Here is a 26,941-nt window from a genome sequence, read left to right as displayed (position 1 = left end):
CCGCTTTATTTTGGCCTAAGGTAACAGGACCTAACTGCCAAGAGTCAATTATCTGTATTAAAACTGCCCACTTTATGAAGTCTGATTTCTGAACAGCTTAAATCAATAATTTTAAACAGGTCACTGATTATATGTCAGAGTGCAATAGCTGTGCTTTGGATTTTTAGAGAGAGGGGGAGAAAATGTGCAGACTAGCTTCAGAAGCCCTGGAGAGGAAACGTGGCGTTCACAATAACAGCAAACTGATTAGCAGCTTGAAAGTAAGGCAATTACAAATATGAGAGAGAACTTGACATCATTAGAATTCCAAGAGCACAAATACATTAGCATCCCAGGAAATACAAGACAATAAAAACCAGCAATGCAATGCAGGAGCATAAGGCTTACTTATATAAAATGGTCACATTTCAGTAAAGAATGAAACCGAGCCCTCCTGAACTCACCCCAACACACATCACCATTACACACGAACATTCAATCACTACATAATACAGCCGGGAAGCTTGAGATTATGTACTGGTTAGAAAATGGGTGAGTCCTTTCACAAATACCTGCTTTGCATGAACGAGATAATTATGCATTAAGAATTGCACATTCAAATCATTGTATGTCCACAGAGGAAAGTAATTCCTGTGCCAATCAACAGTGAAAAACAAAAAAACCAAATTTAAATCCTGGAAACACAAGGCTTAAGGAGGGATTTAGGTAGCCTACAGGCATTCTGTTGAACATCTAATCCAAACAGAGATGTATTTCATTGGTATTCCAGTAGTGGCAAACCTGAAACTTGCATGAGTGGATTGTCCTTAAGTTGCATCCAGAAACACACAGGAGATAAATTCCAGGGCAGAACAACAGCACAATTCAGCTGTTTTTGTAGAAATGATTGGATCTCAAGGATACTTTTAGCACTTCATCAGACACGTATTGGTCAGTAACTACTGTGATGTACATCACATAATACAGCAATAAATATGGAAGCGAATACTATTTGTCTGTAATGTGCCAGTGAAATGTCATGGATTTTTAAAATTTGTAATGGAACTGGTTGGTTACTGCATAGTAATTTACAAAACTGCATGCTTTATAATGCTGGTCACCAGCCTGGGAAGCTGTCCTCTTATATATGCCAGAGTGCCAGCAGTGCTTGTTTGCAGTAGACACCATGCAGTGTAAAGATGATCAATAGCATCTGCTAAAATTTTAATGAGGCAAGACCCAGGGAAGGTTAATTGTCCCACATGTTCTCCTTGCTAGTAACAGAGTCTTAATGAAAAACCATTTCAAGCAGCTTTATTTTTTTCTTATTTAAGGGTTTTCAGGACACCAGTGCAGAATGGTATTCTTCTGCCGTGCTGTTGGGTGCAGCAGAAATGTTAAGTTCTAAGGGAGAAATGTGGCCGTCACATTGTTAGAAATCTAGTGTGGTACCCATCAGTTTATAATATGCACTTAAACTACTTTCCAGTTGAACGGTTGCAGATTCTTTGCTTTTTACTCAACTGGCAGAAACTGATATGTACAACCCCAGCAGGACTGCTAATGTGCCTTATTATCTTCTCAGTATGAGATCTGGAAAGAATCTGCTGCACAACCCTGTATAGAAGGGGTTCTCAATATGGTGGTTTCCCCCTTGAAGGGAACATGGATATGTATGTTCATTAAGCAAGTAATGCCTTCCTGACCTCAGCCAAGGCCTGGGTGCATTATATATACCTGACAGAGGACTGAATGCAAGGGCTGTGACAGCACTCCCACTTTCCTAACATCCTAATATGATTTGAAAAGAGGTTATAACTAAGGATCCTGGCATGTTCATCTGTACAACAGATGACAGCACAAAGATAAAAGGGTCAGAAGCTAGAGTCAGGCATTAAGGATGATCTAAAAGTTTGACGTGGGTGGCACTGTGGGTAAAACCTCAGCGCCTAGGACTTGCCGATTGTCAGGTCGGCGGTTCGAATCCCCGCGGCGGGGTGCGCTCCCGTTGCTCGGTCCCAGCGCCTGCCAACCTAGCAGTTCGAAAGCACCCCCGGGTGCAAGTAGATAAATACCGCTTACTAGTGGGAAGGTAAACGGCGTTTCCGTGTGCTGCGCTGGCTCGCCAGATGCAGCTTGTCATGCTGGCCACGTGACCCGGAAGTGTCTGCGGACAGCGCTGGCTCCCAGCCTCTAGAGTGAGATGAGCGCACAACCCTAGAGTCTGTCAAGACTTGCCCGTACGGGTAGGGGTACCTTTACCTTTACCTTTTTAAAAGTTTGAGAAACTGCTGTAGAGTCTCTGGAAATTCTAGATGCTATGATAAACTTCTAAACTACCCACATGTAGAATCTCTATGTGCTCCAGCCAATCAGAATTTATTAAATACCTTTCCTAAAGTACTTGTGGCTTCCATGAATCTGTGATTTACCAAAACTGATCTGACTAGAAATGGATTGTGAATATACTGTGCTGCTCTATATTCTTTACGAATCCAGGCATATGTTACTGTTATAGACAGGTTATTATTGGGCTATATGAATTTATAGAGTAATGGTAGGCCAGATATTCCTTTTACCATTTTACTTTCCTCAAGGCAGGTGAGTTTTGGTCTGCTAGGTTAATGATTCCATCATTTGGTAACATTGTTTTCTTGAGTGATAGATTTCATCAACGCTTTACCAGTATTTCCTTGCCAACATATGGTACTGCATCACAGCACTGACTCTTTTATTTCTGTATACCTCACATGAGAGCAAGACAGCTCTGACACCTTTTCCTTTAGCACATTTGATGGGTGTACTCTTTGCTGTGGGAGATTTTTTTGCACTCACAATGAAACAAAAATTGCATTTAACAGCAGTCTTTCCAGGGGTAGCATTACACTATTGTTTACGGTGACCTTTTATTTTCAGATGAGGAAGCAAGCTAAAATACCGCTTGCACACAAGCACACAAAAAAGGAAAAAGGGAAAAGAACAGAAATGTAGCAAGAAAAATGAAAATACAGCAGACGATGATGCTGAAATTCTAAAGCCATGTTTGGCACAATTGTTTCATCACAAACTGGCAACTTTGACAAAATGTATTTAAAGATATTACAAGCGAAACAATCACAAAATATAACAAATATGCATGGTTTTTTGCAATGCATTTTTTTTTTACTTTCACAACACTATTCCAATACAGATGAGAGATCATAGAAAGGTTACTGTGAAAAATGAGATCTTTACAGAACATGTAAAGCACCAGTCTTCATGAGAAAGTACCTAATTTATTTTGGGGAAAGGCACAACCGTAAATTAGACACTCTCTTCCAAAGCACCACTTTCTCAGTTTTCAAAGCATTCCCACTGGGCTGCTAATGAGTAAAAGAAGTATCACAGAAGATCCTAATTCCATGTTGCAACTACTTTGACCCTTTGTAATAATATGAATTAAGTGAGACTACCGTATAGTTGAATGAACGGAACTTTATTGTTTAATCTGGGGTCACCAACCTAGTGCCCACTGTTACTACGATAACTGTGAAGGCCTTCACTGGTGCTCCTGGGCAGAGCATCTAGATGCTAAGATTTATTTGCTTTCTTTAGTGTTTTTAAGGTTCTAGCCCTCCTGAAAAAGGAAGTTGCGAAGCAAAATGTGCAGGTATCCTTGTAAGCAATTTCTATGAAATAAGCCAGGCTGGCTGCTCCTGTCAGTAGCTGTTTTATACCAATAGGTGAAGCTATGTTGTTGAGAAACCAAGCATTATGGATATTGATACTTATAAAACAAAGCAATTTTATAGAGTGAATATAATATTTCTTTTACCTTGATCAAAAGGCTTGTTTGGATTCCAGTTTCTGAAATAATCATCCTAAAGGGAAGAAAATAGGAGTGAAAACAGTTAAACTGTTAAAATGAAATGTAGGTACTCTTTTGGGCAAGTCTTTTATTTATTTCTTTGTTAAACAAATATACAAACTCTTTTTCTGTAATCCATTTACTATTTGGCCTCAAGATAAAACAAAGTTTAAAAATTTAAAATGTTGCTTTCAAACATATACAGACAAAATATAACACAGAAAATGAAGATATATTTCACAGCTCAAAATACTGTGCTATCTTAGTGACTCCAGGGTTGTGTATATATCCAGGGAATTTCAAAGAAGCCTAACCAGTGAAGGGAAAACTCCTCTCGGCTTCATTTGGAATTGGGCTCATCTAGCCCAACCAATTTTCTTTTAAAGTCAGCAGAGAGCCGGAAGCTGTCTGCGGGCAAACGTCGGCTCCCTTGGCCTATAGAGCGAGATGAGCGTGCAACCCCAGAGTCAGTCACGACTGGACCTAATGGTCAGGGGTCCCTTTACTTTTACCTTTTAGCCCAACCAATTTTCTTTTAAAGTCAGCAGAGAGCTTGGTTATTTTTGAGTGCAATCCCAAACTTTTTCAGGATATCATTGCACACCCAATGACATAATGTGGAGAATGACATGGTTGAAATCCTTCCCCATAACCAGCTCACTTTTCTCCCTTACTCCACTCCAAAATTTATACCTGGAATGGATTGGGAAAGGAAGAGGGTTAACTTCGGTTATATCTGAGTTAGAGAAAAACTCTGGAAGTAATAATGCTTCATATTACAGTTGGGCTTTTTAATTTGCTGATATTCATATTCAAAGCAAAGGCATTATGAATTGCAGTGACTAAATTTGATAGCAAAGGTTCTTTTACCCATTACACACGTTAGTGATAAGTGACCTTTCCTCTGTCTCTGGCATGTATACCTGTAGAAATCAGCACTAGCAACATATTTACAAATGAAATCTGTGAAACTGGCCTTTGTGGTAAGGCATCTGTTTAAGAGCTATGCATAAGGAACTGTAACACTGTGCAAGTAGTGAACACAAGACAAGCAGAGGCAGAGGTTGCTTCCTTTCTCAACAGGGCCACACACTGGCTGCTATTAACTAAGTCTCCTCCTTCTCCTCAAGATGCACAATCAGGATTCCAATTCACAACACCAGATTTTGTAAGCATGGCAAATGGCTCTTCCTGGGTGTGCATATCCTGCATGGGAGAGAAATGACTGGGTGTAGGCCTCATATTGCTGTGCCAGAGATGATAAAAATACTAAAGGTTTGGTGTGTTTTTTTACTAGGTATTCCTCTCCTGTAAAGCACTCTGGGATAATAAAGAAGTCATGAAGGGTAGCATGCAAATGACATTTAAAAACCCCCAATATTTTCAACTGCTTAACAAGCAAAAGATTTAGTGAGCTGTCTTGAATTTAACCGTTTAACTAGTTAACCTTAGTACATTCCCCATCCCCTACATTTATCTACATTTAAAAAAATGAATTAAAGTTGCCTTGCTATTGTCTAGTCATACTGCACATGGTAATTTTAGTGATCTTGGATTATATCCAATACACTCTGGGGTAGACCCATTGAAATCAATGGATTTAAATTATTAAATCTATTGATTTCAGTGAGTCTACTCTGAGTATCACTAATATTGGACATCATTTTGTTCAAATAAAAAACAAATTATTATCTCTTAATGAAGCAAAATGATTGCTACTTGTCCCTTTTGCAACCTTCAGTCAATTGATTCTGAGAGCTTCTCTTCATCTCTCTCTCCATTTCAGTCCCCCTCTGCTGTGGACTATGTATAACTTCTTCACTTGCTCCTTTCATCATTTCCTCCAGAAGTTTTTGGTGAAAGCATTTTAAAACAGATTTTAAAAATCCATTCCCTTTACCCCCATCTACATTCCTCCTCTTCCTCTCCTGTATGGCTGAGGTTCCACTATTTGCTTCTTTTTCTGTGATTATTCACTCATATTTGTCTTTCATGATTCTCTCTTTCCACTCTACTACTCACGCCCCTCACTCAATTTTCTCTTGCTTCCTGACATCCATTGCCCTAGCATTCCTTTTTCTTGCATATTTGCAATTATTCTCTATATGTTCTCTCTTTCATTCCTGTATGTCTACCCTTGTTACGCCAAAAAAAGTGTTTGGTTCTCATTCCCCACTCTCTCTCATTGTTCTTCTCTTTCTTGAGGATACTGCTCTTTTCCAATGTCTTACTTTTCATCCTCCAAATGTTGTCACTTTTTGTTGTTTTTTTAAGCCGCTCAGCCTATCTTCTCTTCCGCCAACCCTCTTAGAGAAAGAAAGCGTAAGGGTAAAAAAAAAAAAGCAAGCAACAGCTACATGAATGCAACGCTGCCCACTTGCTTCCAGCTCAGAAAAGGTTTGCTCCTCACAGTTCACTTAGCCAAATGTTTTTGAGTACAGCTCTCGTTTGACAGTACAGAGATAATTCTAGAAAGTATAGCCTTTCCATAGGTCGTCTTCGTTTTCAAATTGGTTTTAGTTCTTTTCACTCTCTAACTTCTATTTCTAGTAATCTTATTGCAGCAATATCTCTTCTCTGTATTCCTTCTTCTGGTTCTTTAGCCTCCAGTCCAGCTGACTGACCTACTTCCATTGCTTGCTTGAGTATTGGAGTTAAGCAGTAACTTTCTTGTCATTACTTCAGAGTTTCTAACAATGGTTCTGCTTAACCACCTCTTCTCCTTTCTGAAAGAACTGAATACTGGGCCCTTTTCTTTTCACCCCTGACATTCTCCCTTTTGGCTCTTTCATCTGCTTATTTGCTCTCACATACCACATTTATATTGAGTTACAACTATACTAACCTACACCCAAGCCATTTCTCCTTTTCATGTTCCAACCCCCTGCGGTTTTCTGATACCCTTCGATTCATATGAATGATATCCAGTTTCTCAAACTTAATTTGGGTCAAAATTGAGCTTCTGATTTTTCCTTGTTATGCAGAAATTTATCTTGTACTTGTTCATATTGTTTTTCTCCTCAAGCTTAAAATCTAGGCATTCTCATTTCCTCCATATGTCCATGGTCTTTCAAAGTCTTAACATTTAAGGTAAACAATTCACTACCAAATGAAGTAGACTGCACTTACTCATGGTCAGTATTTTCTCCATTTTCTGCACAGATAAATTGTAGCATTGTTCTTGTTGGCATTGCTGCTTCTGCTCTCAAAATTCTATAGTCTGTATTCAACTCTGCCACCTGCCTAATATATTCTACTTGCCTTTCAGCTCATGCAATTCCCATCCCCACTCTGGTTATACTGCTCCTGTCACTTGGTTCCTCTTCCTTCTCATCAGTGCTTTAAGCTACTTGTATTTAAATAATTTTGCATTATCTTTTCCCCTCTCTATCATCTCTTATTTCTATACACACTTCTTCCTAAAGCCTTCACTCTAAAGGTACCAATTTCCTAGTTAAACCTAAGTACACTTTTTCTATTCCCCACCTACTTCCATTTCTCATTCCCTGAAGTGCTCCTCCATTTAACAGCTGACTCTCTTTTACATTGAAGTAAAAACTCCTTTACATTCTTGCTTCTCCCAACTGCTGCTCTTCAACCCCTTTTTACCGTTCTTCCATTTCCTCCCTAATATCATCATGCCTTTTTGTTAGATTGCAAGCCTACAGACAAAGCTTGCTTAATTTGTGCGCAACTTGCTAATTTGTATGGCATTAGGCATATTTTGAAGGTGATACTAATGGGGTTTTTTCCTTCCATAAGATCTACATACCTCCTGATTGTAATAAAACCTCAAAGCGGTTTACGAAAGGGCAGAGCTGTATATAAAAAGTGTGAGCTGGAGTGGGAAATTGTTCACATGCAGATCTAATCACATGAAGCAGGAAATGACAGCTAGTTAAGAATAAGAAGATATTTTCAATGTAAATATTCTAAACTAGCATCATTTTATTTTAGCAGCTTCTGCATCCCAGGGCTTCTTCTAATGCAGTGGATTCACTACTACAAAGTTTTACTGCTCAGTTGAACAAATGACTTGCAGAAGCATATTTCCCTCTCACAAAAAGTATTATTAGACCTGACCCCCGCTTTAAGCTTAATTGCTTTTAATTTATTCCTATACAAAATACAATGCTTTAGTATTTCTTAGGTGTCTTTTCTTCCCCAAGCTATTCATTACTTACATTATCTAAATTGAGAGGAACATATTCATTTAACCCACTGCACTGTAGGGGAAGGCAGCACAATGATTCCATCTAGTGTGATATAATGCTATCCCCAGTTCTGCTCTGGAAAGTTGGGGGAACTCCAACAACAGATTTAGGGAGCACACAGGGGGAGGAGGGGCACTGATGGAACCTTAGTTTTAATGCTATGTTCAATACAACTCAAAGTCTCTTAGGAATAAAAGCATGTTTGTGTAGGGGGGGAAATACATAGATAAGGGAATTGTGGGGGGGGGGTTGTTTTTGTTTTTAGAGAAACCTTCTCTGATATATAAACTTTTAGCATGTAGAAAATGACATGCTTTCATGTACACTGACGTGGTAATATTATGTTAATGGGAGGGACTTTATGGATATTTTAAATAAATAAAGATTAACAACGGCATTTATTGTGCTATTACTGCTTTATTAACTGAGCACTGGAAAAGTCCAAGGAGTGCTCACTTAGTGAAGTTTATGTGATTAAACGCCTGTACCAGTTTGATCTTCCCTCCCTACTGGATCAGTTTGCCTAGAGCCATTTTGTACCCAAATGTTAAACCAGGGATGACAATACAGAAGTTTAATGGGCAGCATTCAGCTACATTTTGCTCTTTTCTGTGGGTCTACTCTGAGGAAAACTTAGTTGAATACCACCGAATACCACCTGATATAGTTTCCAAACAGAATGAACTATTGCTCCATACTTTCCAGTCTATTTCATAGACCAGAGACCAGAAAATGAACAAGTTTTGGAACAAAGAGGCTAAACCATTATTTAAAATGTTGACTGTGTATAAAATGACATGCAGGACCTTTTAGGTATTCAATTGTTAACAAGAAGAAGCAAACATACCTCAACTTCCTGATGACGTAAGCATAATAAATGAGGAAACATAAAAGAATGAATTTAAATATTGGGAAAGAATGCAAACATTTTTCAGCCGTCGTCCCCCCAACAATTCAAAGATACATTTGATGCAAGACAAAATTTAAAATCAGAATATCCATTTATACTTTCTAAATTCCAATGCAAGTCATCTAGCTATTTCCATTACCTAAATAAATATACAGTTCTGTAGGCAATAAAATTCTATTTAAAAAAAAAAACTGTAATAAAATGTCATGCTTGACAAGTATAGGAAAACTAAACAGAAATGAGCTTATCTTTCATGAGCTCTTAATGTTATGTTGAATGATTTTGCCATAGTTGTGGATAAACCTAGACCTGAATTTTTTAAGTCCTGTGTTTTGTGAAGTTAGAAAGGGTAGGGGGAGGGAGAAAACCCCCCAATGCTAATTACTATTAGAACTATACTCCCTAAAAGTAATTGATCTGTACTGGCCTCAGTAGGGTATTTGCCCATCTGAGCATTTGGAATCTTAATTCACTAGTACGAGTAAAGGTAAAGGGACTCCTGACTGTTAAGTCCAATCGTGGACGACTCTGGGGTTGCGGCGCTCATCTCACTTTACTGGCCGAGGGAGCTGGCGTTTGTCCGTAGACAGCTTCCTGGTCATGTGGCCAGCATGACTAAGCCGCTTCTGGTGAACCAGAGCAACACATGGAAACGCTATTTACCTTCCCCCCTATTTATCTATTTGCACTTTGACATGTTTTCGAACTGCTAGGTTGGCAGGACCTGGGACCGAGCAACAGGAGCTCACCCCGTTGCGGGGATTCAAACCGCTGACCTTCTGATTGGCAAGCCCTAGGCTCTGTGATTTAGACCACAGTGCCACCTTTACCTTTCTTTACCTTTACATTAACAGTGCATATTATTTAGACATGCAACATTTATCTAATTAAACCAGCAAGGTGAGAGGATTATAAACCATTGGGAATAAGAAATAAATTGTAATATATTGAAGCATACAATTTTTAAATGTTTAAAATTTTCATTAAAACAATTGCAATGCAGTAACAAGCTTTAATTTAAACAATATTAGTAGTTGTATGCTATCTACTAAGTATATCAATAGTTATAAATCAGCTATATGAAGAATATGTTAATCTTAGTGGTGTGCGGGGATCCAGATGAATCCCAAGCAGAATGCTTTGGAGGGATAATAATGTTGGTCAAGGTGAAGCAGGATCTGTCCAACATGCCCTTAACCAAAGCAATGCTCCCTGAAGCGTTTTGTGGTGCACTGGGGATGTGGGTGTCAAAGACACAATTACAGTGCATCTGCTAAAAAGTCAAGCTATGTATTCAAGCTTACTATACGGGGAAAATGTGAAAGGGAGGGTTCCAAACCAGATTACAAATCTATTTTGTAATCTGAGGGAATAATTTTAGCAGTGCTCTTCAATCACAGTGCTTTGGGAAGAAGAGGTGCTGATGAAATAAAGAGCTTTGCTCTTCAGTGTTTCTTTCTCTTTTGAAAGTTCTGTCTCTAAGGAGCAGGAGGCAAGAAGAGTTCTGGTGGGATTCTCTGGAGGTTTCTTTTGTGTTCCTCATGTCAATCAATACACCCAAACTCTTGTTGCATTACCTTTCCCAAACTCTTCTTTTCTTATTTATTCTATTTTGACTTACTTTTACTGCAGTTGGCTTATTGAGTCGAAGTGTATTATGGCAGCAGTACTCATTCTTGCTCAGTCATAGTATGGGACAGGAGAATCTGTCCATTTTTGTTTCTTTCACTTTCTCATTTTTCGAATCTTAAGTTCCGTTCTCCAGTTTTGCACATCAATTAGTGAATGTTTTCTTTCAAAATTTCTCAGCAGCTTTTGGGTGCTGGGAAGGATTGCTCTATTTGCAAATCATTGTTTTGCTGATTTCATTTAATATTCTAATTTTCTGAGATTAATTTGGGGTTTTCATCAGCTGTACGCCATGATCATCACAATTATAACAAATAAAGGCTTGAAATATCTCGCTTTGCATGTCATGAGTCTATCTCATATATTAGTTTCACCTTTTAAATTGAATTACTGTAATAAATGAACTTTTCCACGATATTCTAATTTTTTGAGTTTCACTTGTATTTCACACACTTGTCTTCAGAACATTATACTTGCTAATGTAAGACACCAGAGTGAAAGCTTTGAAGGTGGGCGTGGGTAGCAGCATTAATAATGTTCAATGTACGCATACCAAGTGGCATAGCACCTTCAGCATTTATTAAAATAATGTTTGTTCCACTCTTCATCTTAAAAAGGCCCCTGGAACAGCTTATAGATTGCTTAAAAAGATTTCAGCCTGTATTTTGCCCCTTACCATGTGAAGGGTGAAATTAGCTTTAACTTCTCCTGCAACTATCCTAGACATAGAGATCACAACAGAAGTAAAGTCAAATCAAATCACAAAAAATTACTTGCTCAGATTAACTTTGATGAGTTCCAAATTTATGTAACTCCACCCAGAATCTCATTCTTGTTTTTTTAACTTCTGCTTTATAAACCTGATAATTAAACTCCTTGAAGCAAGTAAACTCTTTATTACACAGGAACACATTTCACAGATGTTTTGCAAACTTGTCAAAAAAAGGAAGCTTACATAAAATGCTTAGGTTATGAATAGCAAAAACATTAGCTAAATAGGACAATAAATGTCAGATAAATTGCAGTTATCCATTGTACACTAATCTAGCAGCAATGAGATGAATAAAAGAGCTCTAGAGCGAGTGTACTACTCTCAATACATTCTCATATTTGAGGACTGAAATGCTAATCTTAATTTTGCATTAAGTAAATGGCCTTTTGTGCATCAGTGTCCTGGAACGGCAGACCAAGGCCAGGTGACCATTACTTTCCAGGTAGATCAATAACAACATAGGAGCTGAAGCAGTGATAGCTGCTGAGGCAATTGGCCAATCAGGAGAGTGACTGTGGAATTTAAATGAGCTGCTGACAGTTTAACAGGCAGATAGGGACTTTCTGTCTGAGCAGTCTTCTTAACGCGTATCTGTCAGGAGGGACAGATAGTGAATTGGCTCTTAAAGATAGGGATTTGACTCTCAGTGGGAGAGGGACTAACAGTGTGGGACAGCTGGGATCAGAACTGGGTGCAGTTAGCTAGGCAGGGCAACCCAGTTTTCATTCCTGGAGGGCAAGTTAAATCCAAGAAAAGGATGAGTGGGTGTTGCTGGTTAGAACACTGATAGACTTGGGGGGGGGGGCGGCGGCTTGTCTACCTGTGACTTGGTTTGTAAAAGACTGCTGTTTAAAAGTTCCTATGTAAAGAGTTTGTATTTTAAACTAAGTTTTGTGCCACACTTTTGAAACCAGAAAATGTTAAACATTCATTGACTGTAATTAAATAAAAAAATAGTTTTGTTCCATAAATGCCTCCTCATGCTTTGAACCTCCGAGCTGAGAGTGAGTTGTCACTGGGTAGCCTTCACGGAAATACAACACCTTGCTGTTGTTAAAACATGAATGCTACCTCAAACAGTTAACTGTAGACCTCTACTGTGTGGGTGCAGTGAAAACTTTATCTAATAGAACACACATAATATCAGTCACAATACCCAGCATCCATCTTCGTTGAGGTTGTTTGTTACACCTGTGCTTTTTGATGTCCTTGCTTTGTAATATGGAAAATCATCTCAACATCAAAGAAAGGTTGGAGCAGCTGCTTGTTGAAATCAACTTAGCCTATACCATAAACATCTCCCCGAGGTCTAATGCCCATTTAAAGCAAACTCTAGTACCAGCAAATTACACATTTTCCCCTGTTAATTCAAATGGAGATTTCCCAGTTGAGCCTGCTCTAGTAAGAGAGGTTAGTCTCTCAACCTTCTAAGCACACTGTAATTTTCCTAGCTATCATTTTCTGCCCTGTCTCTTGGGAGGTGGAGAATATTCATTCAATTAGGTTGGTTTCCACAGTGAATGGAGTGCATATACTATTGGGATATTTCTTGTAATCCCTCCATCCACCCTTTGGCAGAAGGAATAATTGAAGACATCCTGATACACTTGCCAAGGCAGTTGGAAGTCAGGTGATACTACTTGTGCACATGAAAAGATAATGCAAAATATATATGGCAGGGACCATTTTGGACAGCAGTACAGATCTGGGGGAATCAAGATCTCTGAGGTTGCTGCACCTCAGTTGCTTACGAAATTTTAGTAGAGTCACCAGTTTGAAGATGCTTTGGGTATGCATTTGAATGTGTCTATATGTATAAATGTTTGCTTTTCATAAGTTTATAAATATATAAATTTTGTTTACTTTATTAAACAATGAAGATAAAATCATACACTTCTGCACAGTATGACACTGAGTCTCTCTTATTTGGTATCTAATAATTAACCAGACTATTCCTCTAAGCCTCTTCCTTTTTAACATACTTCATTTCAGAGGCCTTTTAAAATTATGGACTCTTCCCGCAGATAAAATGTTTGTCTCTTCACTAACTAGGCGAAACTGACAGTCCAAACCCTGGCTACTTCTCCTCTGCAAAGCAGAAACTATGGATAGCATGGGATCCCAGCTGTTGCAGTCCAATATACAAACTCTCTCAGGCCCAGTCAAGTTGTATAATAGCCTAAGGCTATGATGTCAAGGTGATTTTAAAGGTTTATAAGATTTGATGCTTTTGAGCATTCTTGCATTGGTTTTTTTCTTTTAACATCCAATAGCAACACCCTAAAAAGTCTCACCGATTTTGGGGGTGAGCAAGACTGTGTTCACATATCCCTAACAAAGACATGGGTTGGGAACCCCCGTTAGGTAGACAGCCGCTGTGGTGAAGAAGTGATGTATGGGGCAAGAGTTAAGTATCCCTCCTCTCACCTAAACCATCTTCCCTGAAAATTGTGTCTTTCCAAAGCCATTTTCTAGAGGAGCTTAAAACTGGGGGATTAGTTGGATGAGAACTCCCTGGAACCACCATTGGCTCATTGCTTGTTTGCAGAACCTCTTCATGGCACTCCTAGGTCTTTTGGTGGCTGCTGGCTGCCATTTCTTCTCTAAGAAAACCCTGCTCTTTACAGAAAAGAACTGCTCTTTACAGAAACCATGTTGATTTGTCCTCAGCAAGGCCTATATACTTAGAATTTGAGATTTAATAATGCCTTTCACTAACGTAATGACAGACTTTAACAGGCCTGTAATTTCTTGGTTTCCCCATGAATGATATCTAAATATATGAGGTCAAAGAAGAACATAAAATTAAAACCTCATTCACTATTGAGCTACCTAGAGCAAGTAACAAGGGTAACAATGGCCAGTAATGAAATATGTGTCCATAGTTTTTGCTTTGTATTATGGAAGCAACTCAAAGTTTTGCTTTTATTGGCTTAACTCTTAATCATTTTGAGAATAATTAATATCAGATAAAACGAGTGCTCTCCAGAAGTCATGGTTCTCTGCAAGTTAAATTATAAATCAAATTGTAATTATGTTCCACAAAGAACTACAAGCCCCACTGGTTAAAATCTATAGGGAAACAAATACCAGTCAAGTACAACCAGTTTATCTCATTTTGACATTTAGTGTTACAAGTGTTCTACCTCAATGGAGATAACTGAAAACACTATGTGGAAAGTTTTTCAAGGAGTTGTATAAATGATCAACTAATTTCTGATGTTTGTGATAGACAAATATTTAAAAATGCACACAAATTTCAGCTTTAAGGATGGACTACAATATTGCGTGACGACGCACTGAACCCCCTAGCTCTCCCCAAAATAAATATACCAACACAAGTATATGGGTTAATGGGATAAATAAGGCCACAACTTTATTGGTTACAAATGTGAGCAGTTTGGCTTAGGCAATTGGGTGAAGCAAGACTATATCCGACTCCTGCCCGACTGCAGGAAGTCTCTTAAGGGTCAACCACTGGAAGGGGGAGCCCTATGATGTACATAAATTAAGAGCACCCCCAGGGTCACCGTTGGGGTCGTGGCATGACCCTAGCCCACGCCCAGGCTTTGGACAGGAACCACACCCCCGGATTCCTTTAACGGGATACCCTTAACGTGGAGGAGCAGATGGAGGAACAACCTCCCCTCCCATAATAAGGCTTACCCAATACCTAACCTTACAAAGTTGTGACGATTGCTACTAGGTAGGCGAAAACCAAATGGCTAGAGCCGATTTTGCCAAGTGGAAAAATTCATACCCGGCCCCGACAACTAGGTAACCAACATAAGACTCCAGGGTCACTGCGAGGACCCGGATTCCCACCCGCAAAGCAGCCCCTCCTAAAAGGGGGAGCTGACTAATGCAAAGGAAATCGTCTCATCAGTGCAAACATTTATGTTTGCCCAATGAGACAATCTCCTCTCTCCTTCTCCTGCATGCTGTTCTGGGATTCTTCTGACCCTTTGGAGCAGATGTGGGGGAGCTGTGGGGGCGCAAGGGAGGAGAGAGGGGGAAGGTCTATTGCATTAACTTCTGTTAGTACGTGTTAGTTGAATCTGGCCCTAATTTTTCCTTCACCAAGGATCATACAGCACTCTGAACAATACAGTACCATTGTCATGCACTTTACCTAAACATATAGCAGTATCTATATTCTATCAGAGCAGTTTTATGATATGAAACAGACTTAAAAATGGTAATGACCCTAGACCATGGAATGAATGGTTATTTGATGCAGGGATTTTTAGGAATTGGACTCATGGTCATCTAATCAGATGAAGCTGCCATATGCAGAGTCAGGCTTATAGTCTATATCTCCAGGGTCCCAGGATAGGGATCTTTCCCAACTCTACTTGCTGTAATAGGAGATGTTGGCTTATGAACTTGGCATACGAAGCATGTGCTGCTTCTTGTCCACCACAGAGCTCAGATCACTCCTGCCTGAAAACTCGTCAGGATTCCAAAATTTGTGAATATCTCACAAGACTCTTCCTGTCTCTTTTTACTTCTCCAGTAAGTAAAAAGTGATCTCATATGAATATGGATGCCTTGAAGACTATGTATCTATGGGCAAAAGATTTTTTTTTCTCCTTTGGAGGTATTTCCTACATGAGGTATTAAAAGGAACAACAACAACAACAACAACAACAACAACAACAACAACAATTTATTTATACCCCTGCCCATCTGGCTTCCAATAGAATATTAAAAACAAAATACAGCATTAAACATTAAAAACTTCCCTAAACAGGGAACAACACAGTAAAAGCAACAACACAGTAATGAGCATATTTTTCCATGATGGACAGAAAAGGTGAAGACACTTCAAAATGGTAAGTTTCAATTTTGGTGCAAAATAAGGATGACAAGCATTCTGTCTGATTTTTGACATTTTCCCCTAGCACAAAGCACACTGCTATTTTGCAAAGCTACTTTTTGTTCTCGTTGCAAGAAGGATGTGTTCACATATGATCTGCGGCAGCGGCAGAATGAGCACATGCATTGCTAGATCACACAATACTTTCTTCTTACAGTCACAAGGATATACAAGCTACTGTTCTCACTGTGCAATTTAACGATAAGATCTCACATAAGAAGAATAAAGTGCAACCCTAAGCAGACTTATCCAGAATTAAATCTTTCTGAATGCAGATGGTCATTTCTATTCACTTGCACACATTTACACAGGCAATGACTTGCTGGTGTCTCTTTCCTCTCCTACCACCAGCTTCTTTCAATAAAGTGGAAAAACTTCTGGGCTACTGTATCCGTACTTCTAAGGATTCTAAGCACTAACTAGTTGCATGAGAGACTGTGTAAATATGCCATGACATGTTTGTTAGTTTTTAAAGTGTAATCTTTATTTTTAACTGATCCTGAAACAGCGAGAAAGAGAGACTAAGTGGTCCTGAAGCCAGTATCAGTTATGAGCCTGAGCTTTTAGATTGTGAAGGTGGCTTCCAGATCTGGACCAGATTTGTCTGTGCTAGCCTACTGAACATAATGGCATTTAAAGGCTTCCTCCCAGTCTGAAAATGAGATGCCATGTGGTTAGCAGTTAATGTTGTTGTTGTTGTTGTTGTTTGTTGTTAAGACATCAGCCTTAGCTTCCACTTTCCTGGCCTTGTAGAGTTTGAGCCAAAATGAGATAAACTTAACTTTCATATTAAACTAGTAGGGTGTTCCCCCCCCAAACGAATAACAATATAAAACATATTTTCAAACTTTAACTAAGACGGGCAACCTTTTCTGATCTAGAATATAGTTCCTTAACCAGCCAACAGTCTTATGACATATTAAATTGTACGCTCCAGCTAGGGATGGGTGACTCTGTCAATTTCAGTCTTTCTAATTTTTCATTTTACCAGTCTTGGGTTCACCTCTCCACATTTCCACATTGGTTTGTGTTTTCTTTCTTTCTTTTTTAGGAAAGTCCTTGTGAAAATTATCAACATTTTATTGCGAATTTCTGCTACTATACACATTTCTTCACATCCCTTTCACTAATATATGCATTTATATGCACTCTTTACCCCAGTATATGCATTGTTGTACATGTTACTTGGGTTGGACAACTGCACTGCAAAATTTGGAGAAGTGTGAATTTCAAAGGATGGCTATGTTTCAGTTCACTTAAGTGTGAATTAGGTACGTTCACCTTTAAATGCAAACTGAATCTAATTTCTCCCCCACCCTTGTCTCTGGCCCATTAATGCTACTGCTATGACATGTTTGTTAGTTTTAAAAGTATCATGGGATTATTTGTTGTTTTTCCTGTAACAGTTTACCATTGCTTTCCTTCTATAGTTTGTCACTTTTGCAAATTAGATCACTTTCAGCATTCCTTCTGATTTGTTTCCACAAAGCTTGTGTGGAGGTGATAAATTGGCTACTGTTTATAGAATATTCATTGAGATTTGATTGTGGAGAGCTTACAGGACCTAACAGCAAAAAAAATATCCATATTTATTTATTTATTTTGGAAGCGAGTTCATTGCATAAGCTTGCCAAATCCACTTTGATTCTGCCAGCCATGGCTATCATAGATACATGATCAATTCCCCTGCTTAGTTCATCATGCTTACTGAATTAGTCTTATTATCAAGTATGTTTAATTAGAAATGCTTTCCTTTGAAAAACAACAACCCTGCCACCATAGCCACTGTCGCTTGAATACTTAACTTTGATACCTCATAAAAACTACATAATCAGACAATACTTTTGTAGCTGTTGAATTATTCCTGAATCTTATTTCCCAACTTAACTTATTGCTTTTAATATTAAATTTATATCTTTCCATCTCCTGGAATGGAAATCTCATTTAATCTTTTTTAGCCCGTTATTAGGTGTGAACTCATGTTTCCTCACAATACCAAGGCTCACTGTCTTCTGTAATGGCAGTGATGAATTATGCTTTCAGCTTGGCCAGTGCTGAACACACTGTAAGAAAGATGAAGAGCCTGAAAAAATGCCAGCTCTGGAAGGAGGAAGTGTTGAAGGCAGTACTCTGAAAGGAGGGGGTGTGTGAAAATGCTTCAAGGGTTTTAATGCAATAGCCAGGTAACAATCTATTCCAAGATGAATAGCTCCCCAAGTTACTGCTTGCCATTCTACTCACCAGCACCTTTCCAGCATGTGATGGTATCTGATGATCACTACTGTCCTTGTCCCTACCAACCCTTAATTCCTATTGTTTCTCCTGAGTTCTTTCAGAACTGGGATCATATAACACCAATCCTGACAGATCTACATCGGCTGTTTGCTTCCAGGATGAAGTTTCCAAACAGTTTGGAAACCAGATATCTGAAGGAATGCCTCTCCTTGTATCATCATGCTTGGGTTCTACCACTGAGGGGAAATACATCAGTTCATCACATGGGACTTCTCTGTGGTAACACTTTGACTCTGGAATAACCTCTCCTAGAATCATATAGGCTTTTGGCATTTTGGCACCAGGCAAAGACCTATCCATTTGTCTGTGCACTTATGCCATCACTGCATTTCTGGTAGTTCTTATGACTGAACTTTCAGTGCTGTATCTTTAAGTGTCTGGAATGGTTCTTGTGCAATTATATGGTAAACCAGCCACTGGAACACATCAAAAAGCCTGAAAATATACTTAATAAATAACTTCCCTCCTCTTATTTTCCTCTAAAGTTTGATAATATTATTACTGCTCTGTCTAGATGACTTTGCTGGGTAGCTTTTAATGCCTCTCTACATCCATTCACAAATTTAATATCATGCTAAGTTCTGTCATTATCACCTTATCACCATCTCAAAATTCATAGGTAGAACAGTGCCACCCCTAACACAGAAATTATTGCTTCTGGCAGGTGAGATGCCTAGATTCCTTGTATGCCTGAAAACTTCCCAGCAGAAAGCTTAGCAGTAAAACATTGGTCAAGATGAATCCATGTTACTGTATTAATACAAGTAGCACAAGTGGAATCCATTTTATTTTTTGATAGCCATGTCAGAGACAAGAGCACACCATGCACACCAAGCCAATAATTTAAACAAAAAGGTATGGGAATTTGAACAGAGATAGCCCACCCAACTCCTCCATCAATAAATAGCAACAAATTATCCAGCAGGAAACTACAATCTTAAACTTCCAACAATAGCTGGATCATTATGAATTCTAGATGACAGTCAACTAGTATCAGGTTCACATGTGAACTTTGCCTGCAGAATAGTACACAAAGCAAATTTGATTCAAGGATCTTTAGTTATGGTCACTCAGTACTACTCCACACGTTTTATAATTATACAGAGCTTCACTGATAGTAGAAAACACTGATATTAGAAATCTGATGAAGGTACTTGAATACTTAGGTTGCTCTGTGTCAGGAAATTAATCAGTTAATAAACTTCTTCCTGATGCTGATTAGAAATCAGACTAGCATACTAACTGGATAAGAGACTGAACCATAGTCACTTGTAGCCTATGACCACTGCTTTCTGTTGGGTTTTATACCTGCTGGAGAAATAAAGGGAAGCCATAAGAGATAGGAAAGGGGGGGACTCAGTGGACTGGCACATGATCTAAAGGTGCCAGTCCAGTGAAATAGGCAAGTGTTTTTATTATCTTTCCTTGTAAGAGTAAATTAAAACCATATTCTTATTTAGACTACTGAAGTTTTATATCAACTGGTTTCTTTGCTCAGATTCTTTTCCAAACTTCACCTCTTCCAAACTCTGCCGCATCTCTATTTGTGGCCTTAATTTCTTACACACACACACTTGCTTTAATTAGATTTTTCTATTTTTCCAATTGAATATCCTGGTTCTCCTGCTACTATATGTGTTCCCTTTATGCCTTTATACCTCCTTTTTATGCATCTCCTCAGTCTTTGTGTTCTTACACTAACAGCCACACAGACTTTCACATGCTGCATGACAGAATGTTCTGTCTCCATGCCCTCAAAAGAGGTAAGTAGCAGCCTCAAAGAATGTGGCAATGGGAGACCAGGAGCTTGTGGAAAAACCAATCATAAGGTGGCCTGCTGGTCTATTTAAGGATGCTAGTTGAGCCTCACTCCTTAACATTCACTTTTGTGGCAAAAGGCAATTTAACTCATACAGGAAGGAACACCTCTTTATCCTAGAGTGTGAGGACAAAGCTTTATATCTTGAATCATTGTGTGAAACCACTATTTTTTGTTTCATTCCATGAAGTACTTCACAGTTCATGCTTTGTTGTTGTACCACTAATGCCTGCCATATTCATTCATCTAGAGCTGACACCTGAACTAACATATGAACACATGTACACAATTCCCTACTCCTCCTCTTCTCCCACACACAATGAGTTGTCATAAAATAGAGGGAGGCCTCTCTTCACATAAATATGTGTGATTATGGGCAGGAGAAGCACTTTCCCATCTTTTTTTGGTAGTAGCTTCCCAATCACATTGAGGAAAGGAAGTATATATCATTATGCTAGCTCTTTTAAACTGCTAAATTTGTTTTTCATGCAGTACCATCACCCCTAGCCTTTGAGGAAGTCTCCAGCCATGCTCCTTAGGAATCTAGATGAAGCTTGGGCTAATACAAAACCTTGTGGTTGTGTCAAACAAATAAGGGCCATGTCAATATTTCAAGGTCTAAAGAGAAACAAGAATGGCTAAAGGTGATCACCATTGGCTCTAGATCACCTGGAACTGTACTGGCCTACTGCAGCCATTGTAATGCTGTAATGCTGGCTTGTTGACTTCACCTATGTCACCATTATTTTTATTATTTTTAGGCTGTGCTCTATCAAAAATTATCATTCTTTGTAGAAATTGATTGTTCCAACTGTGTGAAGTTGATCCGAATATCTATCACATGTAATTCCAGATAGGTGAATTAAGTGAACTGGCTTCCAAACGTTCGAAAGTATATTTATACGCACTTGCTGATACGTATCTGGACTTTCAAATTGCAAGGCAGAAAATAACTGAAATGTATTAGCAGTGTCTGTTGTAGCACCTGTGTGGGAAGACTAATAATGAATGACAAAAAGTTATAAGCCATAAAATTGCATGGTGTCATCTGCTTGAGGCGATAATATTCCCAAGATAAACTTTTTGTAAGCTTGAACAGTGTTTGAATTTGAAAGAGCTTGCTAGAATAGTCAATAAAAAGGAAATAAAAATAAGATAAATAGACAAAAAGCATAATATACTGGTTCAGTGGATGTACCACTAAACTACAATAACGATTGCAGTGAGACTCAAATGCAAAGGTTGTTAGTATCCACAGAGCAGAATTACTGTGGAGACAGATTCAATTTTATTGGGGCGGGGAGAGGGGAGTAGAATATGACTACCTACTTTTATCATAGTCTGTTCCTCATGAGCGCTCTACGTTGCAGAGTATAAAGGTAATTCCCAATCCTTTGAGCTGCAGCTATTGAATGACAATTCAATTTGTATTCAGTGTGAAAATGACTGGCTAAGTGGTTAATGCTCAAGACCACAATTTTGATAGGAGATTAGCTAGGCCTCTGAATATGGACAAACATTGCATTTGGGTGGTAGACGTAACATGGTTTTTTTTGTTCCCTGTTATCTTCCTGAAAGAAGATAAAGGAGGGAGTTTCACTTTTTCATGTTAGCGATTAGGACAAAACCGAAAGAATGCTTGTACCATTGTTAGCAAGGTCAAAAGGACACCCAATTTCTTCATTCAAGACTGGGAATGGGGGTGCCCACATATACGTCCATTAATAATACAATAGCATCCCAGATATTCCATCAACAGAATGCAGTTAATGTATGTGCAGAAATGTCAGGGTAATGGGGTAAAGACAAAAATGTCCAGAACCATGTTGGCTGGAATAAATCAACCACTTAAAAATATGTGTGATTTCACATCATTGTGTAGGAAGTATAGCCCAATATGCTGTTTGTATTGTTATCTTTTTTTTTTTTACTGAATAGTTAGATTATCTACCCAGGTAAAAAACAAGTCATAAGAGAGTCTTATCAAGTTGGAGCAAGCGTTGCACTTAGCAGACTTGCACCAACAATGGAGGAAGATCAATTTTCACCAATTCCTCTTTCCCCAGAGTTCCAGATGAAGAATGAACCCTCCTAATCAGCATTACAGACTGTGCAAGGGTATGAAGAGAAATCAACAAAAATTATCTCATCCAATAAAGAGTCTATGGACAAATTATATATATATTTAACTTAACCTTATAATAAATTCTTGCTCTTTAAAAAAGAAAAAGCTTCCTTAATTTCACCTATTTTTATATTAGCCTAGTTAATAAGGCATAGCAATGAGATTGATCCACAACTGAGTCAGTCTTCAACCAAGTACGCCACATAATCCTGTATATACTAGAAGACGAGACAAAACAATGGGTACACCTGGAGAGGGACACAATTGAAAATACCTGCACCACAGCATACCCATTCCTCCCAAACAAACTAAAGAAAATTCCCACAACACTAAACAGGTTCACACAGATCATGCTTAAAGCATGGAAAACAGAAGTAGGTAAACTGTCCCCAACCCCATGCCCACAAATTCCTCTGGCACATCACCCATTATTCCATCACGCAGCACAAAACTTCCAGATAAAAACCTGGCAAACCAAAGGCTTATACCGCCTAATAGACTTCTACGAAAATAACCCTTATCAACGCAAGAAATAAAAGACAAACTAGGAGACACCCAAATGCCCTGGCTAACACACCACCAATTACATGCCCTCTTAAACAATCCAGTAGTAAAATCAAGAGCAACTAGGCCCCTGACAACCTTCAAAAACCTCCTTCTAACAACAAAGGGACATGGGAAAGGGATGGTATTCACAATATACAAAATACTTACTCCAAAATCCCACAAACCCTCTATGTGTAATCAAAAAACAATGGGAGAATGACATACGCTATGAGCTTAACTCCACTCAGTGGACCAGAATGTGGTCTAAACCTCCCTTTAAATCCATATCAGTGAAAAGGAAAGAACTCACTCTGGAACTCACATACAGATGGCACCTAACACCAAGGAAACTAGTGCTAATATGCCCAGGAACCTCACCAAAATGCTGGAGTGGATGCATCTCCACAGGGATATACCTCCACATGTGGTGGGAATGCCCTGAAATCCAACTATTCTGGACAACAATCATACAAGAAATATGCAAAATAACTAAGCAAGTACTAGAGGTCACCCCAGAACTGGCCCTACGAAACATCTTCCAAGATAATTATGCCCACTCACATCATAAAGAGCGCATAACCCACCTACTCTCAGCAGCCAGAAACAACATAGCCAGACACTGGAGAGACCTGTCAGGAGTAAACATGGACCATTGGTATCAAATGGTATGGGAAACAGCCTTATTAGAAATATTAACTAATAAACTGAAACTGACATGGGGACAAATAGAAGAAGACACCTTCACCCCAGTATGGCTCCCCTTTATCACATACACAGCCCAACAAGACAACGACAAGAATCCACCAACAGCATATGAATCAAAATGGCTAACCTGATACAAAACACCCACCCACCTCACTCACACACGAAAACAAAGATCACCACAGCCAATCACAAACAACCACACACTAGGCTAACCCCAACCTCTCTCACCACCAAAGAAACACAAGTGAATAGTAAAAAGAACACGCACAAGTGACGCTGACACAAAACCCCACACATACATTAAGTAGAACAGAAGCATTGCCACCCGACCCCACCCCCACTCACCATGCCCCCCTCCACCTCTTTCCCCCTTTTCTTCCTAATGTAACACTAATGTCTCAACAAATGAAACTGATCTGTAGAAAATATAACTTTAAAAAAAGAGAAATTGCACATACTTTTGTAAACCAATATATTTTTAATAAAAAATGTTTTTTAAAAAACCAAGCCAGTCTTTAAACAAGAACAGATATAGTAATTTTTTAATTGAATTTATAGCTAACGTAACTATGTATTTTCTTAAGTATTCAGTATTTGAATAATAGTGACAAAAAACTTTGTCTCAAGAGTATTACATACTATGCAAACACACTGAGAGATCTACTCCAAGGGGAATAAATAGGCTAATTAATTTATTTAAGATATGAAAAAGAAGGGGTTTGGGTTGGTGTGGTTTCTCTACCAACTCGATAATTAGACAATATTCTTTTCTATGTACTCTTGTAGGAGTCTATGCTGGAGGAGTTGTCTGAATACAAATGATCACTATAGCAAGGAGTACACCTTCTTGAAAGATGAGAAATATGGTTTGAAGCGTCATTTAGCAATGATTAAGTTTTCTATAGGCTTTCCCCAACCCCCAGTATAAAACTAAGCACCATGGGCCATACTAGCACCAACAGGCAACATCACCCAGCCCAGCCCAGCTGCCATTCTTCGGAGAGTCAAACCCATGCAATTCACAGGAGAGGAGAGAATGAGATCCCTTACTGTTACTGCCACTGTGAGGGTCATGTTTCTTTACATGACTCAATAAATAATTACAGTACCAGGGTGAACAACTTGTGAACCTCCAGGTGTTGTTTGACTCCAACTCCCATCAATCCTAGGCAGTATAGTCCATAGTCAGGAATGATGTAATTTGTAGTCTAGCAACATATGAAGGGCCACAGATAGCCCATCTCAGTCTTATGCCATTAGGGCTGCAGTCTTGTACCTTTACCTACCTTGTATACACAAGTAGTGCTTAGTTCCGAGTAAACAAATATATGGTTACAATGTTCTCGGCCCAGTATACCAGAAGGAGCGTCTCTCCCCCCCCCCATCGTTCAGCCTGGACACTGAGGACCAGTGCCGAGGGCCTTCTGGCGGTTCCCTCACTGTGAGAAGCCAGGTTACAGGGAACCAGGCAGAGGGCCTTCTCGGTAGTGGCGCCCAGCCTGTGGAACGCCCTCCCATCAGATGTCAATGAAATAAACAACCATCTGACTTTTAGAAGACATCTGAAGGCAGCCCTGTTTAGGGAAATTTTTAATGTTTGATGTTTTATCACATAATTATTATTAGTAATAGTAGTAGTATTTACTACTGCTACTACTACTAATAATAATATTGTGATGGGAGCCACCCAGAGTGGCTGGGGAAACCCAGCCAGATAGGCGGGGTATAAATAATAAATTATTCTTATTATTCTTATTATTATTAAACTTAAAAAGCAGAGCAAACAGCAACAAAAGTGGAGATTTAGCTCTTCAACAACTAAAAACAAATTCCTTGTACAAAAGTTGCACATTTCTTTAATCCAGTACAGACAAGCAATGAAGTCTGATCACAGAGAAAAAAATGTCATTCTGTTGAACTTTCCAGAATACATTCCTCTGTGTTTCTGTGATAAAAGGTCAGTGTTTCCTTTCTCCTCAGCATAGCCTGACCTCTGACACAAGGAAATCAAATGAAACAAAATATTATTTCAGAAGGCTTCCTAACCAGATAGCTATTGCTCAAGAGAATATAGAGCTCCCGAATCACCAAGAAGCAATTTTCAACTTGAAGTTATAAAGACAGAAATGTCTTCCTGTTTTTGAGACATTATAGTTACTACCTGCAAAAAAGATTGAAAATCAGGAGGTGTGTCAAACAAACCAAAACAGCTGTTGAAAATCCAAAGGTGAGAATGTGATATTTAACAGCAGCAGAACTTGTCAAACATGAGAAGCCAGGAATTCTAATAAGCTGTTAACTTACACTTAGGGCTTGAAACAATTGATTCTTCTATTTTTAGCAAAACATAGTAAACACTAATATGCAGTTGTCCTATTAAGCACACTTCATATGTTCTCTCACCAGGGCGGTTGATACAATCTTCCTGGTTGCTCTTACATCACTCTAGGACCATGTATATAGCTCCTGCCATGCAATTACTTCAGCACGTTACTCCCAATATATCTTAGTCACGAGTAACCATAGTTAGGAACTCCTTTCTAGAATGGAGTTGAGGAAACCAACCACAGAGGAAGACAATGCCACACCAATAAGACAATTTGTTAAAGGGGTATAATGCACCACACATGGTCCAGTCACTGCCCCTCACTCTGACCTACCTCACACAGCTGTTGTGAAGATAAAAATGAAAAAAAAAATGGGGGGAGGAGACTCACGTACACTATCCTGAGATATTAATGTAATAGATAAATAAATTCTTCCAAACATGGTGGAAATAAATGTGCAAATGAAGCTGTTACAGTATCACTGCAAACTAGAGATCTTTGATGAACTTTCTGGAAACCATGATGATCTGAGGGGCCAGACTGAAGTGCAGAACAGAACTTCACCATCCAACTTCACAAATGTTTCAACACATTTTCTTAACCAGGAACTGCATCAAAATACATTTAGAGGTGTGTATTTTGAGAGAAAATATGCTGAAACATATTTTAACAGAAATGTCTCTGTGCTGTTTAAAAAATCACAGATTAATGTGGAAAAGGGGCAGAGTGAACGTATGGGTTAATGCAGACCAAAACATATCTGGCCATTCCTATGTGCATTGCTAGTGCCAACCACAAAGCTTCTAGGCAAGGCTCCTCCACCCCCCCCCCGCCCCCGCCACCTGACAGAATCAGAAAGCCAGTTCTTTTCCAGGAGCAGGCATATTTCAGAAA

At 38.9% G+C, this 26,941-nt stretch overlaps 1 protein-coding gene and 1 non-coding gene across 4 annotated transcripts in view; both read right to left on the bottom strand.

Annotated features, from left to right (window-relative positions):
• The window catches only part of SPOCK1 (SPARC (osteonectin), cwcv and kazal like domains proteoglycan 1), a 396,815-nt gene that overhangs the window by 268,486 nt on the left and 101,388 nt on the right, over positions 1 to 26,941 (bottom strand). For all 3 annotated transcript variants that reach the window (XM_053376868.1, XM_053376869.1, XM_053376870.1), the window contains exon 3: positions 3,794 to 3,839. In XM_053376868.1, the coding sequence (XP_053232843.1) occupies positions 3,794 to 3,839 (46 nt within the window). The remainder of the gene's footprint in view (positions 1 to 3,793; positions 3,840 to 26,941) is intronic.
• On the bottom strand, positions 6,100 to 6,311 carry LOC128409671 (small nucleolar RNA U3). The gene has a single exon (XR_008329284.1). It is a non-coding gene; the product is annotated as a small nucleolar RNA U3 (small nucleolar RNA).

The sequence above is a fragment of the Podarcis raffonei genome, chromosome 2 (genome assembly GCF_027172205.1).
Source record: "Podarcis raffonei isolate rPodRaf1 chromosome 2, rPodRaf1.pri, whole genome shotgun sequence".
Lineage (NCBI taxonomy): Eukaryota > Metazoa > Chordata > Lepidosauria > Squamata > Lacertidae > Podarcis > Podarcis raffonei.
Note: the sequence above shows the minus strand (reverse complement) of the source record. Positions and strands in the feature narration are given on the sequence as shown.